This window comes from Athene cunicularia, assembly GCF_003259725.1.
Source record: "Athene cunicularia isolate RWA chromosome 17 unlocalized genomic scaffold, athCun1 chr17_part1, whole genome shotgun sequence".
NCBI classification, from domain to species: Eukaryota; Metazoa; Chordata; class Aves; order Strigiformes; family Strigidae; genus Athene; species Athene cunicularia.
In genome coordinates, this window is record NW_020799122.1 from 10,745,368 (window position 1) to 10,762,052 (window position 16,685).

At 46.8% G+C, this 16,685-nt stretch overlaps 1 protein-coding gene across 1 annotated transcript in view; it reads right to left on the minus strand.

The window, feature by feature from the left end:
* Positions 1-220: 220 nt before the first annotated feature.
* PNPLA7 (patatin like phospholipase domain containing 7) overlaps positions 221-16,685 on the minus strand; it is a 125,872-nt gene continuing 109,407 nt past the window's right edge. The window contains exons 32-36 of the mRNA XM_026860308.1: positions 15,891-16,043; positions 13,041-13,148; positions 7,419-7,503; positions 2,573-2,676; positions 221-1,043 (exon numbers count right to left, since the gene is read on the minus strand). Of these exons, the coding sequence (XP_026716109.1) occupies positions 963-1,043; positions 2,573-2,676; positions 7,419-7,503; positions 13,041-13,148; positions 15,891-16,043 (531 nt within the window). The 3' untranslated portion in view covers positions 221-962. The remainder of the gene's footprint in view (positions 1,044-2,572; positions 2,677-7,418; positions 7,504-13,040; positions 13,149-15,890; positions 16,044-16,685) is intronic.

Sequence of the window (16,685 nt, forward strand, 5' to 3'; positions counted from 1 at the left end):
CCAACTTACATCGTTTGCTGCAGCCCTCAACAGGGATAAAGCACTGGAGATTTCTTTCCAGCACTTGACAATACACCAAGTGACTCCTGCTGGTGTTGGGAATTGAGAACCACACGTGTTTCTTTGCAAGTCTGATATAATCATAGGCACATTGGGTTCTTAGCTGTTGACACCTTTCTCTTTGTGGGACCCAACACAAAGAACCACACAGACATTTCAATCCAGCAGAATAACTTTATTTCAGAGGGCAAATACAGCCAAGTAGTGACTCCAGAGTTGCCCAGCAAGTGTCAGCTACATGATCCATCAGTAAATGTTCTGCTGATGGCTTGAGGATACAGACCCTATAGCTAGTGTTCACATTAATCGATTTCTTACATTTAGATTTCAAGTGAAATACATTCAGACTCGCTCCTGTCAGCTCACAAGTACATGGTTGAAAGTCACTGAGGAGTTAATTACACAGTTACCTGATTCATATGAAAAGAAAGCAACCTGACCCACAAAACCCTCCCTCTCTCTAGTGCTGCTGCTTGGAGCCTTTTCAGCACACGGCAGGATAATCTCCCATCATTCATCGGGCCTCGGCAGTAAAAACAGCAACTAGAACATACAGCAGCAAAAATCAAGGCAGCATTTAACTGCACGTTCCTGGCACGTTTGCCCTCCGCCAGTCTCAGAGTGATTAATAACCGGCCACTCCTCCTGGCACCTGTACGAAGGAGTATGGCACATGTCAGCCTCCCTTCACCAGAGATCCAAAGGGACTCGGGCATGATGCAGGTATTTGTGCTCAGTGCTGGCAGCTGAATGCCCCATACCCTGTCTGGAGAAGGATGAAAGCTTGCTTAATTTCAACTAGATGTTGCTTTGGTTTTTTAAAAAATACTTCATAAATAAATATGGCTGCTGTCAGTACTAATGGTTGTAGCTCTGTCAGCAAGATCAGGCTCTTCTGAGCGCTAGCCTGGCTCTCCTGTGCTGCTTGCCTGGGCGTCCACCTTGGGGATATTCCTGCGCTTTCTTATCTGCATATCTTCATCCTGAATGATCCAAAAAAGAAAGCAAGCACAAATTCATTCTTCAGCATCCTCTCTGAGCTGAATAAAATCCATCCTCTTCCTCTCCACCCCTTCTTTGTCAACCAACCATTACACACCGGAGGTCAGTCCAGCAAACAAAATCTTCATGCCATCACTCCAGCTCCTCACCCAAAGCACTGAAACCATCTTACATCCTCACATGAGCAGCTACCCAGGCCAGACACCTTCCCACACCGTATATGTGCTCCCACTGAGAAACTGTTCCTGTCCAACACAAGAGGCAGCTTCACCTTTTGAACCTGATGACCACTCTAGTCAGAGTGAGCAGCTGGGATACGACCCTCCTGAGCTTTGCTTCTCAGGCTGCAGGCCACATCGTGTAAAGTCTGGCCTCACAGTGAGTTTTCCTCAGGGTGGACCTGATGTCACAGAATCACCTTCAAGGTCTTTTCCAACCGAGATCATGCAGTCAAATCATCAATCCAACACTGACCATTCTCAACACCCCCAGATCCCTCAGCGCTGGCTCAGCCCGACTCTTCAACCCGTCCAGGGATGGGGACTCCCCCCCTGCCCTGGGCAGCCCATTCCAACGCCCAACAGCCCCTTCTGCACAGAAATCCTTCCTCAGAGCCAGCCTGACCCTGCCCTGGGCAGCTTGAGGCCATTCCCTCGGGGCCTGGCGCTGGCTCCTTGGCTCGAGAGACTCATCCCCCCTCTCTGCACCCTCCTGGCAGGGAGTTGTAGAGGGCCAGGTGGTCTCCCCTCAGCCTCCTCTTCTCCAGACTAAACACCCCCACAGAATCAAACAACTTTGGTTGGAAGAGACCTCTGGAGGGTATAATACAATTTTCTGCTCTAAGCAGGGCCAACTCCAATGCTAAGTCTGGTTCTTCAGGGCATCTATTTGTTTTCAAGTATCTGCAAGGATGGAGTTTCCACCATCTCCCTGCACAGCCCCTTGCAGTTCTCAGCCATTCTTACTGGGAAATATTTCCCCTTGTACCCAGTGACGATTTCCTTCAGTGCAAGTGGTGTCTGTCACCTCTTGTCTTTTTGTTGTGCACCTCTGCTGTGGTCTTCTCCATAACCACCCAGCAGGCAGCTGCAGAGAACAGACAGATCCTCTCTTCACCTCCTCTATTCTGAGCTGGAAGAAGCAGCTCCCTCAGATTCTCCTCGTGCCATACAGTCTCCAGCCCTGACCCACCTCATGAACAGACCCACAGAGCTGTGCAGCCAAGTTTTAACTGTGTTTTTTTAACCTGTTTTTTAGCCAGGTTTTGCCACACACAGCACCACTGTAGATGACTGACCTGAACACAGTGGGCACCCACCATTTAGCAGTGGCACCCACCATAGCATACGACATGAAAAGCAAACCTATTTCTGCAGTCATCCTCAGCAAGTCCCTTGGAGGTGCTTCTCTCAGTATCCTTCCTGACACCTCCACCTCACACCCACCACACACCATTCACACGAGACTCAGCAGCGATTCAGGCACTGCCTGTTTCCAGGGCAGTTCGTACCGAGTCAGAGTCTTCTTCAACCTGGTTGCTTATGAAATTGATATAATCATCCCTCTGGTTGTCCAGAATTTCTTCCTCGTACTCAGTCTGGTAGTCTGACTCATCTAAAGAGAGAAGAGAAAAAACACTGGTTTTAAGTAGCATTCAGAGAGGCAGAGACAGCTGGAAGAGGAATGATAGCTGATTGCACTGAGCAGTGGCGCAGGGCAGGGTGACTGCTGGCCAACTCTCCACAGCTCAGTGAACTGGGACTACTCACACACAGATGAGGAGCTCTCCAGCCAGATCACAAAATAAACTGTGTCTGGTACGTGAAATGGTGTCCCTGGAGCCCTCCCGAATCTAAAGTGCCTGGAGCAAGAGCAGTGAGCTACAAACTGTGTTACTCTGGTGGGTTGTAGCTGCCCAGGACAGGGGACAGGAGCGCTGGCAGTGGGGAGATGCTCCCTGGGGAACAGCTCTTCATAGAACAGTTGCTGTCCCCCACCCATCAGGCCAGACAAGTTCTGTGAGATCCCATCAGAAGACAGGCCTGTGAGGTGCTGATCCAAACCCCCGGGCACACTGGTCACAGACTCACAGGGACTTCCAGGCATAGGCGAGCTCTTCCTGCTGCGGATACTTACGTGCCTCTCAATCTCTGGTGCCCAGGGGCAGTGATGTTTACACTCCCCTCCTCTCCACGGGGGACCTGCTCTCTCTGGTAATCCAGCAGATCGACACAATTTAGGGAAGCTCAAGAGCTGTGCACGCCGAGGCACGGCAGCCAGCAGCAGGACGTGCCACCAAGCCCCCAGACCCCAGCACTGAGGAACAAGATGCATCAGTGCGAAGCCTGTGCCTCTTCCAGCACTGGGAGATCACTCCAGGGTCTGTCACACAGGCAGCAGGAGAGTCGCCTGCCGACAGGACTGACCCTCTCCCACATCAACTCAACACTCAACGAGTGTGCCAGGGCAGGCGCTCGTCACTGGCCCCAGTACAGCCCCAGTGCAGCCGCCACTGCAGAGCCCCATCCTTGAAACCAAGGCCCGCGGGCAGCAAAACAAAGAAGTGGCAGATGGCCACGTTCCTTTGGCACAGCTTCTGCCATGAAGTTGTTCAGAATGTAAGTGAAGGCATTAAAATGGCAGAAAAATCACTTTTGCGTGACACTAGTTTTTCTGACACTTTCATGAGTTAATTCAAGTGTGCTTTGAGTTGCTGAAGCAATACCTGGTTTTCAGCCCACTAGTGAAGGAAGTGGCTCGTGTTTAAACCGGATTCTTGATTAAGTATTTCTTTTGGGAACAGTCAATAGCATCTGCTCCACACTGAAGACAACAGCACAGTCTGTTCCACAGCATTTTCTTCTAACATGATAACTACAACCAACTGCTAGAACATTGGGATTAAAGACATTTGGTCTTTTTATTTTTTAATATTTTTTTTTACTGTGGATCAGAGAATTATCGTTAGTTTATATTGAAAACACTACTGATAGTCTTTGATAAAACACAACAGAGAAACGGGAAACTCATCTGAACAGCAACAGACAGCACAAACAATAGTTTGAAGTTTACAGCTCCACTAAAACTGACTACCACCAAAACTAAACTCCTCGATTTTTCCAAGCACTAACAGGTCTTTATACAGCTAACCAAAAACACGACAAGGGTGTCCCTCCTCATACCCTTCACACAGCAATTCTGGGTGCTGGAGAACTAGAAGGGAAAGGAGAACAGAAGGTGGTCCTGCTGGCCCTAAACACCATCTTCCACTGCCCCGCTCAAGGCCGAGCATCTGGGGCTCCCTTACACTACACAAACTGCCAGGAGCACCAGGCAGGACTGAGGCCTTGTTGCCCTGCTTGACACACCAACACCCAAACACTGCAGCTCGAAAATGAGCCAGTGAAGAGGAGATTACGCCACAGAAAGACCCAAGCCTACCATTAGCAGGGGAAGCATATTCACAGCAGGAAGGGCATAGTTCTCATGCCAAAGATCTGCCTTGTGATTCTGTAGTTTTTACCCTTTCTTTTATATCTGCCCAATTTCTGCAGGCAGCACCACATATGAAGAAAATCAGTGTTGTGTGGCTAGAGGGTTTCTGTTTCAGTAATGCTGACAGACTCTGATGTAAATCAGGGAATCTGGTAGCTCATCACAACTTAAGGTGCATTAGTATTTCTTGTTAAATGTACTTTAAGCAGCAAAGATGCAGAGGGTGACCTAGTGCCTGATAATTGTGTCCCTTGAGAGGTTTTGGGATGTCTCCTGGTTCAGCTGTGTTGCAAAAGCAGGCATTTGACACCACAATTGACATTTCTCTTTCCCAAATCTTTTTATCCAAATGACTCCTGCTACAGTTGCTGTGTGACTTGATCTTCTTCTGCCATGGCGTGCAGCAAGCAGGGTGCCTCACCTCACACCGGGAGACCTGGCTGTGGGACAGCCTGAAGCATCACTGCTTTGAAAAACGAGACAGCAAACCTGCCGTGGGAAATCCCCACAGAGCCTGAACAACTTTGGTCCTCAGAAATCCCTTACAGGTGGGAGTGTGACCTCGGATGCAACTGAGCCACCCTTGGAGGTTGGCATCTGTGCTCCCTGCCCACAGCCACGCCTGTGTAAAATGCAATTACAGCTGAACAAGGACAGAAGATCCCCACTGAGGTGGTGTTTGGATGCAGAACAGAGACACCGCCACCTATACTGCAGTGGCTCAGCTGTGGAAATGAGCTTCTGTTCTCCTACCAATGGTTCCCCACCGCTCACCAGCCGTACAGGCACCCCAGGTCCAGCACAGGGCTTCGTCTGGCTTCCCTCTACTCACCCCTTCCTGAGGGACAGTCTCCCTTTATTTATTTTTAAATAAATTTCAGTCATTGCTCTCAGTTTGCTCAAGAGTGGAGAAGGAACTTCACTGCCCTTTCCCCTCAAAGACAACATGGCTTCTGACCTGGAGGCTCCGCCAGCCTCTGCCTGTCAGGGCCTTCCACCCTTTGTACTAACACTTCCCCCTTCTCTCAGTCATCAGAACATGATCATTTTCATTTTCTTTCATTCTTTAGAAAAAAAATCATTGACATAATTTCTCCACCTAGCCTGAGACTTGTGGGATGCTGTCAGGACAGGCAGAGCCTTTCTAAATCCCTGCGGTCCGAAATCTCACTCCAGAAGGAATTTCCAAGGAGAAAAAAGGTTTCACCCTCTCTGACAGGGCCATTTCACAGCCAGATTACCAAGAAGCACCCTGGCTTCTTACTCACATGGGACAAAAGCAGTCAGATCATCTTCACCACCATCACAAGCAGACAAATGCAAAGGCTCACCAGCACGTACAGGGAACCATCTGACAGCCACTAGGCCGCTGCTAGGGAGGTGCCACCCTCCATCCAAGCTCGCCTCGGTACAGACCACCTCCCCCACGGCTCCAGATACCTCCTTTAGCAAAAGTGGTGCCATCCCAGAGGCACCGAGCCATGCTGTGTTCAGAGGAATGCCTTCAACAGCCACTGCCCACCAAAAAACGGGCAAGGTCCCTGCAGACAGCAGATGGAGTCACCCAAAACATGACTAGAAATGGTCCTTCCAGACACAGCACCCACATGCACGACTCCCTCCTGCCATCCTCCCTGCTCCCCCGGAGTCTCTACAACCAACAGATTTCAACATCTGCAAGGAGCACACGGCACCTGCCCATCCCGTCGCAGGTAGCCCACAATTAACCACATCTACTTTCTGAAACACGTGTCCCTTTGTTACACTCATGTTCGTGACCCAGCAGAAAGCAGGTCTCCCTAATGGGGGTGAATAATCAGAATCTATACAAAAAAGGAAGATCTGTCCCAGCAAACTGGTTAAGTCTTAGCAGGTCTCAATGCCTATGCCTTAAATAACCATGTTACATGAACTCTTCACTCTTAGTCACAATGGCAGTTTCAACCACATTTGATTAATATTTTCTTCATAAGGCATATGATTGCAATTAGCATTTCAAATTACCACAGGGACATCTCTACAAACACTCACAGATGGGAGGACTGCTAACTTTAGATTTCCCTCTGCAAGAACAAGAATTGGGAGGAGGGGAGAGACTGTTTATAAAGAGCTTTAGCACTGATGAAACACTCAGAGATTTCAGGCCTGCAAAGCTCTAATCCTTTTTGTTAAGTGAGCTTTGGCTATGGCACGTACAGGGAACTGCTCCACAGGGCACAGCTGAGGCACAAGGCACTCGAGTGGGCAGCAGGAGCTGCTACCGTTCCTCATGAGTTCACTAGTGCTCCCCCTAACAGGAGGGTACAAAAAGCAATGGAGCCAGTGAGTCACTCCAGATCCTACTCACAACAGCAGGGAAAAAAATCCTTCAGTCAAAACTTTAAATCAGCCTCCTCCCATCTCAAAAGGACACAGACCAAAGAACACAGGCCAGCACAAGGGGGATGGAAGCTCGTCTTCGCAGGAGTTGCCACAGGTGTTATTTCACACAGACGAGGCTAACTTGAGGGGGGATCACTCCCACCAAGAAACCACGTCAGACCACACTAACAGACTAACAGCTGATGTCTCGTAGCAAGAACATCTGATTCCCAGCCTCTCCCGGAGGAGGCAGCAGGAAGGGGACCTGCCCTGGGGCAAACTGGGGCAGACCTGGGGCAAAGGCTCTGGACAAAGCAGGGAGACAGCCCGCAACTGCCAGCATTGCTCAGCAGACACCAGAGCAGACAGCCAGACCTGAACTGTCACAGCTTTGAGCATGGGGTGTTAAGAGCAAGCAGTTAGGGGAGGCACGCAGGAGGAGTGAGCAGCCATCCCTGCCTCGATGCCCTTCCGCAACGCCGGCCGATCACCCCACTCACCATCTGCCACAGGCGCTTTCACAGGCTCGATCCTGGACACGATTTCTGCCAGGTCCGTAAAAGAGGTGGTGGGACAGGTCACGTTCTGAAACACAGTGGTAGCTTTTAGGTATGTTAACAAATACAGACAAAAAATTCCAAACAAATCAAGACTGATTAAAAATTATGTTGAACAGACAGAGCTCCAGACACACACGTTCTCCACAATTGCCCCCTCAAAAGCCATTACTCATCAGTGTGTGATTCTCAAAACAACTTTCCTGATGTGGGTCTGGTGGCAGAGCTGGGATTCCCAAGTGGGACAGCCTCTAATGGCTCCTTCTCCATCCACACAACAAGAAGCCTCATTAAAAATTTAGCAAATTACAGAAAAGACCACAAAGATAAGAACTGGAGGGTCTGTTCTTGATACCTGTTTGTTCTCCATCACTGTTACTTTATAAGAGGGACCAGCTGGGCAAGGTGCAGCCCCCAGGGAGCTTTTGCCTTCCCTTGGGAGAAGGTGAGGGGTCCCAGTGCCCGGGTGGGACACTGCACATGGTCCAGCCCAGAGCCTGCAAGGTGTCACCACGGGATGCTGCGCAGATAGGCGGGCAGCAGCCCAGGCACTGGGGTCACCAGGACCCACCCGAGACCCCAGCAAGCAGCAGAGATGGAGATGCTGCAGCAAGCAAGAGCCTGAGGTACGTGGTCCACCCACAAGGAGAAATATTTCCCACTGTAATTCCTCTTTTCAATAAACCCTTTCTATTTTTACTCTGTCTCACCCAAGCAGTGGGTTGAGTGTTCTCTATTTTGAGAAGTTGCCTGCTCCAGTTTCTTCTCTAATAAAATCCAACTTTGGCATTTAGGAGCCATTTCAGTCTTCCCACATGCCATGCCATGAGCAACCCTACCTGCCTCCTCGAGGCCAGGCACAAGGTCACCACATGGAAACCTGAACACCCTGCACCTTGTTTTAAAACCAGTGATTTTAATTAGTACAATGGAATGCACCCCCAGAGAAGAGAGATGGGGAAAAGCTGGCAGGGGACACATTATGGCACTGGGCTGCTAGGAACTGCTGTGACAGGCATCTTTCTAAAAGCCCAGACCTGTCCACGTGCTTCTAGACAGGACAGTTTCCTTACATAGGGTTTTTATGAACAATGCTTTGCTCTTCTGGCAGGAGTGCTGATACTATGAATCATACAACCCCCGTGGGGGTCACAGCAGAAGCCCATTACAGCAGCAGAAGATTGCTCTCAGTTGACCTTTAATCCATAACTAACTTTTGATGTAATTTAGTGCAGCTAACGCAAGGTGCAGATCCAGGACAAACAGCTGGTAGGGAATGGTGAACAGAGAAAAGCCCAGAGGGAATTAAAAAATACCTGTATGAAAGGAAACGGCAGTAACTTAGGACACGCACTTTAAAAATATACAGAAGTCAGGAAGCTCAGAAGCTCAGTTTGACCATTAAGGAACCGTCAAGAAGGGTGAGTCAGTCCAGTCTCATTTTGAACATGACCCGAATGGTCCCAGTGAAGCGTTTGCAGAAGGCTCTTCCCCAGGACACAAAAAAAAGCATCTACATCTTCATTTCGTGCCACATGACTAAGCAAGGGTTTTGTGCAAGCTCTGGCCACCAAGCAGACACAGCAATGTCTGAGGCAAATCACCAGTACTCTAAAAAGGTGGACTCTTACCAAGCTGACAAAGAGGCTGCACAGAGCACTCGGGCAGACAAGTGCCAGGCTGTCCTTGGGAGCATGGCACAGCACCCAGCTGTGTGGGGACACAAGCCCTGGGCACTGTATGAACTGAACAAAATCCTGCAGCCACCATCACCATCAGCTCATGTGCTCCCGCGAGCATGCTGCGAGGGCAGAGGAGCACGAAGGCATCGTGTGTGACCTGCAGGAGCATCTGCTATGGTTGCCGACATGCAGATGATGCCGCGTGTGAGCCTGTTAGAGGATGCCTGGGGAGCAGCTGCACCCCAAAGTCTTAGCACTAAGACTGGAACACCACTTGTGGGAAATCAGGTGCCTTCCCACACTCATCTGCTGCTTTGCAAACAGGAATTTAATGTTTAAGCACTTCCTCTTACTACTTTTAAGGACAAAACCACACTCCCAACTCCCATCAGTTAACACAAGGCAAAGAAGTGTCAGATTCACGTGAAACTTACTCTAAAACCTTTCGGCTGATATTTTTTTTTCCCAAGGCAGGAAATATTCTCTTCGGCATAATCTTTATTAAATAAATTAGAGGAGAAAGACAGTTACTATTGTAGTCTGCTAGATTATATTTAGCTTTGACTATGAATAACACTTCAGTAGACAAAACTTCCCTGAGGAGATTCAATTAACGTTATTGCATTATTCTGTGCTGGGGAAGAGTAAGGGTTGTTCAAGTGAAGTTTATGTAAGGTTCCTGTTGTTTGTGTCTTCAGTATTTGCATTTTAAAGACAAGATAAACAGTGATTGAATGATGAAAGTAAAGGAAAAGTATCTAAATGATTAAATATCTGGAGTTAAGTTAAAATGTAATGTTTATGACATAGAAACAAGATAAGAAACTGCGCTCAGCTCTTGGATGTTGAAAACTCCAGAAATAGCTCAACTAAAGCATACAGAGCACCAAAACCTTCACTAATGAAAGGCAAGTTAAAAATACCAGCTGTTATCCTCAGAAGATAGCAGAGCTAAAGGACTTAAGTGACTCTAATGGACTAAGAAAAAAAAAAAGACACAAACACCCCAGTGGGAGCCTGCAATACTTGTTATTTTGTGGAAATAAATCTACAGAAACAAAAGTCAGATGAAAAAAAATCTTGGTTTTTCCTGGACTCCAGAGTTTTCAGAGGAAGAGCAGAAGATCTCCTATGTCCCTGGGCCTGGACCTGAGCCTTAGCATCAGTTTGGGGAATGCACAAAGCTGATGGCTTCTGCTCCATTACCCAGGCAGCTTGTTGAGTCACTCTCCTGAACCCGTTATTTTCACACTCTTGGTGCCTCAGCAATCAGTATTTTCTGCCTTGTTGCCAAGTGCATACACAGAAATGCAATGACAGGCTACATCTACAATGAGTACATGACATATTTGATCCCCAGGGCAATTGAAAGGCCATAAAAACCAGGGTAGATTGTGATGTGTTCAACATGCTACTTGATGCACAGCAGTAATATCATGATTTAACTGAAATATTAGCCTGAATTACTGTATCCCATATAACAGGCAATTTTAAAAGAAGCCTTCTTTAAAAGAAGCATTTGTTATAGCAATGAATATGTTCGAGTTTGTTACCAGTTGGTGTTAGAAGTTAAGAGGATGAAACAGGACATATAACCATTTCTGAGACACACACAATTTTCTCTCCCTTGACTTCTCCTTATGACTATTAACACACATAAACAGATACATATTAGCTTATAACTACTCTGAGCTGAACACCAGGTGCCAGAGGCAGAATGGGTACCCATCTTCTTCAGCTCAGACTAATGCATCTCCTAGTCCAGCTCATCTTCCCAGTAAGAAATAACAAGCTGGTGAGTTATGGGGCTGCTTGGATCACCAGCTATTTCCCACAAAGCTCAGTCCCTACGTGCTCCTCCCAAAGCCACTCACCCTGTGACAGGCAGCTTGGGTGGGATTCATCTGATGCTAGGAAGTCATCAGCACTAGTCCCCTTGGCTCCCTTCACACAGCCAGAGCCAAAGTGCCATTCATCTTCTCCCAAGAGAGCCATTTCCATCTCATCAGTGACTCACACCCTGCAGAGATCACCTCTCTCCAGTGACAAATGGGGTCTGGGGCAACTAGCTCAGATGCGGGCGTCATCCACCCCTCGTTGCTGGGCTAACGCCCATCCCTGCAAGTACTGCCCTTCCTCTCCCCTTGCTCACACCACCTCACTCCTAGCGTAGGGACTCTACCACCCATCTCAGGAAGAGCTGCAAATCCTCAACGTCATTTTTCACCTCTACTGACTTTCCTTAGTGAGGCTCACTACAGTTATGATACATTTTGGCAATCACTTAAAATATTACTGCTCATTTCGGTATCTCTAAAAGATGATAAAGATGAATTACTGGGTAAAACATGAACCCACTTGGGTTTTAAATCAGAGGAATTCAAAGGAGGATAAGGATAAGAAGTCAATATATTATGATATTGCACCCAAGTCCTTAAAGAGATGACAACTGTTTCTTAAAAACCACCGGAACTTCCCTGCCAAGAAATTCAGCCAACTGAGTTATGAACCAACTCTAGAGGCTGACATCAATCCATAAATTGTAAAACCAAGAGATTTTTATTCTACTTTTGAGTAGATACCTTAACAGGACTATGTTATATATATACATATACTATACATAACTAATGTTATGTAGCCTGTAGATTTACCATAATCAGGAATTTACCATAACTGCTCGGATGTGCTGAAGTGGGCAGAACAAGGTGCAGGAAGCCCAGTACCTCAACAGCACTGCAAACTCCCACAGAGCGTTAACGATGGCTCAGCAAAATGCCTTTTGTAATAGAGGAGAGACAAAGAAAAGCAACAAAGCAAGAAGTCTACATCCCTGCAGGGATTTTAACTCTTGGCTAAAAACACAGCTCCAACAAGGCTTTAAATCAAGTTGTCTGGAAGCATCTGAGGACTATGAGGCACATCCTGAAAGCCAGCAAGGCTGAGATCAATGCCAGCAATCCTGATTCATGTCCTCTGTGACAAGCACCGGGCAGCTGGTGGGAGAGAGCCATTGCCCTGGCAGACCAGTTTTTGGTAGCAAGAACAGTATCCAGTTGCCACTCAAAGTTTGTGGCACAAGTGTAAATGAAAAATAATTCTGTGAAGGTTATCTTTGCCTACCCAGCATTACTCAGGGAGACAGTCCACAGGTGCATTCAAGTGACAAATACAGATGTGGCCCATCTCCTGAAACCACAGCCCATCCTCCCTCACAGGACCTGCTGGGGCACAGTCCCAGCCTCTGCTCCAGTGCTTGGTGCAGAAGCAGCTCAGCCAGCAGCACTCGGTGCCCTCAAGAGTGCTGACACACATGGTGAAGGAGAAGAGAAAGGTGGCTGTGGGAACATGTACGTATCAGCTACACATCTCAGAAAATGCTGATTTCTGGTGAGCATCCTGCCTTCCTTCGAGGGCATCTGTATTGGGAACAGTTCCAGGTTCCAAATGCAGTATCAAGAACCATTAGAACAAAACAGCAACAGGAGAGCCACCGTACAGAGCACTACACCAGTAGTTCTTGGGGTTTCAGAGACCCCCTGTGCTTGCTGAGGATAGGATGGGTCTCTGCATGGGCACACACCAGGTGTCCGGGATGGATGGGCAGACATCAGAGCACAGGCTCTGGCACAGCACTTTGGCCACACTTGCATCTGATGATCAGAGAAGTGCAGGACCTCGTTCATTCCGGCTGTGATTCAAGGAAAGAAGCTTCTGAAAAACTAATCACACCTTTTCTTGCCTAAAATACAGTTTTAACTAATACATGCATGCTCACAATAAGGACCTTAGGCAACCAATCATTCTTTCATACCCCTGAGCTGTACACGATCTGGCATGCATCAAGTAGCTCCTGCAGAATAGTGCATTTCAGCTGAACACTTACATCAGTTTTGGATTTGCAAGTCTCTTGCCTGTCTCTTAACATCTTGTCAAGGACTCCACTCCTGCACCAGACATTAAATACAGTTTTCCCATGCTGATATCCCACTTCCTGAAAGAAAAAAGAGAGTAGAAGAAAAAAGTAATTAATAACTAAAAAAAATTATGGCAATATCGTTTGCAAATTAGTAGGAAATCCAGAACTCTACCCCAAAGGCAAGATGTGCTTTTGCCACCTCCCAGCTTTAGCTACATAAGCTGTTCAGCCTCAGAATTAGGGGAACATTTAAGCAAACAAGGGGCTATTTTAAGGCCGAATGTTAATGTGACCTTTGACCCCCCAGTATGCAATGAAAAGCACCACCTGACACAACTATTTTTACAGCAGTGGCTTCAAGAAGGCTGCTCACAGAATAAAGCCATAAAAAGAGAAGCTTAGGATGCATATGTATATACCCTTCCAGCATACCCTGGCTCACTCTTTGGAAGAAGGTAAGAACACAAATTGTGTCTTTACCACTCTTGGCTCAAAAAGAGCCAAGAAACGAAAAACTTTTCTAGCAAAGAAAAGTTACTGTAGGGCACCTGGTTCCAAAACCTCTTGCAATAAGCCAAGTCAGACAGCACTGAACATGCAAGCGTCAGTTTGCTGGAGCAGAAATGATGGCACATGGACAGCACCAAACTCACAAACTCCACCTCTAATTTAAAAGTTTAAAGTAATTTCTACTTGGAATAATAGCATGGCACTGCATCATTACCGTGGAAACAGATGGGAAAAAAATAAACTGATTGCTCCAAGTTTTACTCTTTTTCTAACAAAACAGTAGAAATGGTGTTGAAAAATCAAATCCAAAGGACATGGCAACAGGTGTCAGGAGTCCTGGATCCTATTTCCAGTTCTCACACTGGCAGTGTGTGCTAAACCTCAGGCTCACATGGCAAATCCAAGTGCTGGAAGCAGCCCTGGCTGAGCTGGTATTGTCTGTCCTCTGGTTTTTGGACCAGGGTTCAAAGCACGGAAGGCACTCAGGCTGGAATTCACCTCTCATCATCTATCATAGCTTCTCAGCCCAGGTTGGATGTGATTCTCAGGAGGAAAAGGGACCTGACAGGTCTACAACCAGCTGGGTCAGATTGATCTGAAATAACTGTGAGAACCTGAGATCTGGGAAATCACATCCACCTGACATCAATCTAGGCTGATACAGAAGGAGTTTTGACAAGAAGAGAGGATCTTTGTTCTTCTGAACATGCTGAATGGTTACATGGTGCTCATTTTTATTTTCTCCAAAATCCAGGTACACAGCTGAAACTAGAAACACCACCACTTCATAGCCTGTAACGTTTAAAGGAATGCCTAGATTGCCCATTCCTCAAAGGTCAGCACAGTTTAAAGCTTCCCCATGGACAGCTTCTATTGTTAGCCATGCTGCAGGGAATGAAAATCCAGGGGGATGCTGCCCCTCCATACCTGCAGTGTCTTCTACCAAGAACTTGCTCACAGAAAGTGACATCTTTGAGAAACTGCACTTTTCTCAAGTTTTATTCCACTGAGAAAAATTTGCCTGGCATTTTTAAATCTCTTTAACAACACCAAATTAGACAGCGACAGAACAATACTTGACAGCTTACTATCTGTTACTGTGATGAACTACCAGGCCTGTTTGTCAAGGTTTTCAAAATGGTCAGGGCACTCCATCTAGCAAAAAAAATTATTTCTCCAAGTCTTATATCCACCACTGGCAGACAGCACTGTTTGCCCAGGAGCTATGAGACACCAAATATCCTTGAGAAAATATTTATACTGGGTAAATAAGCTGGTGGTTTGGAATAGCTGCTGTTTGGTCCTAAGGACTCTCTCAAATGTCAGATTCACAGGGCTTAACCAGTTTTGTTTAGTATTTATGACAGTATCAGAGCAATCAATCTGCAGCCTAATGAGTACTGTAGGTTCTCACTACATCTATAAAGGAGATTGACTTAAGAAAAATTGAGCGTGGGTGGCATGTTTTGAGCCTAGAAGAGCAATGCTATGCAGAAACACCTGAAGATGGAAGATGCTTGCATGGCTGCAGCAGGCAAAGAATGGAAAGAGGCAGTAGAATACATTCCTTGACAAGAGACAGTGAGCCAGAACTGCCACCATTACCTCAACCTGGGCAGAGACTTTTTGTTGTGAATGCTCAATTATGTCACTAAGACAATTCAACTGCACATCTGGAGTCAATTCTTCCCATGCTGGTTTCTGACACATAAACAAACAAAACTAAATCCCAGAGACATGTAACCCGGGACTACCCTTTTTACAACGTCCTTCCACTGACATTGGTGCCATTTTCCTGACACTCTATCAGGTGCAGAGGAATTGTGGATGATATGTTTTATTAATAGAAGTGTTGAAATGTTAACTGAGCCAGATATTTTAGCATGTTGCCCTCCATTTCAGTGATTCATGGCCTCCCCTACAGATTTCTTCAAATCTTTCATGCGAAAACAAGCTACAAAAAGAAGGGAAAGAAATGACACCATTTGACAAACCTTAACTGCCCAAAGCAGCTCCAACAGCCAAGAGTTTTTAGGAAGCAGCTGAGCAAGAACTGTCATAAAACAGAGCGAGGCAACTAATCCGTTCACAGGTCATTATATAATCAAGATTAGTAACTCAATTTCTGCTGTTAATCCAATCTCACAGCCGTGATATCATTCCACAGGATTATTTAGTGTCAATTATTCATTCTGCCAAGTGACTTCTCTTACTCTCCAACAGCTTAGGCACTAATTAGCACCACAAACCAACAGATTTCTGTGGAACAGCAACATGGGGGCACTGCCTTCCCCGGGATGCACTTACACAGATTTCATCAAACTTCCCAAAGTCCAGGGTACCGTATCGGTCGATGGGCGGGCGGATGTACTCGCAGTAGTCGCTGTTCTTCACCATCTCCAGCTGCCGCACACAGCACACGTATGCAAGCCGTGTCTGGATCTCCGCCATATTCAGCACCTGCCAACCAGGCCAGACACAATCATGATTAATTCAGAAATTTAATTTCGGAATAGATTATGTAGTCACAATGAAGAAAAAACAAGTTATCAATTTTTTTTTTTTTTCCAAGAGTGTGGAGAAGCCTACTGAAGCTTTCACACATCAGCACCTCCATCTGTTTCCCAGGCAGTGTGGACAGCTAGACAATGAGTTTTCATCACCAACAGCAGAAAGGGAACTGCCTTCAAACATGTTTCTGCAGTTCAAGGTTAAATTGAGCCTTTCATTCTGGGATATAGTGGTACCTTAAAGAGAGAGATCTGTGCTGAGGTGAGAGCGACACATCCTTCAAGGCAGAAATGAGTGATGATCTCTACAGTACTGGGGCAGAGATTTCACAGCATGGTTGAGGTTGACAAGGACATTGTAGAGAGGTTGGTGCTGGTCTCTTCTCTCAGGTATAATTAGTGACAGAACAAGAGGGAATGGCTTTAAACTGCAACAGGGGAGGGTCAGACTGGACAGTAGGAAAAAATTTTTCCCAGAAAGAGTGGTCAGAGAGTGGAACAGGCTGTCCAGGGAGGGGGTGGAGTCACCATCCCTGGGTGTGTTTAAGGGTCGTTTAGATGAGATGTTGGGGGATGTGGGGTAGGGGAGAAC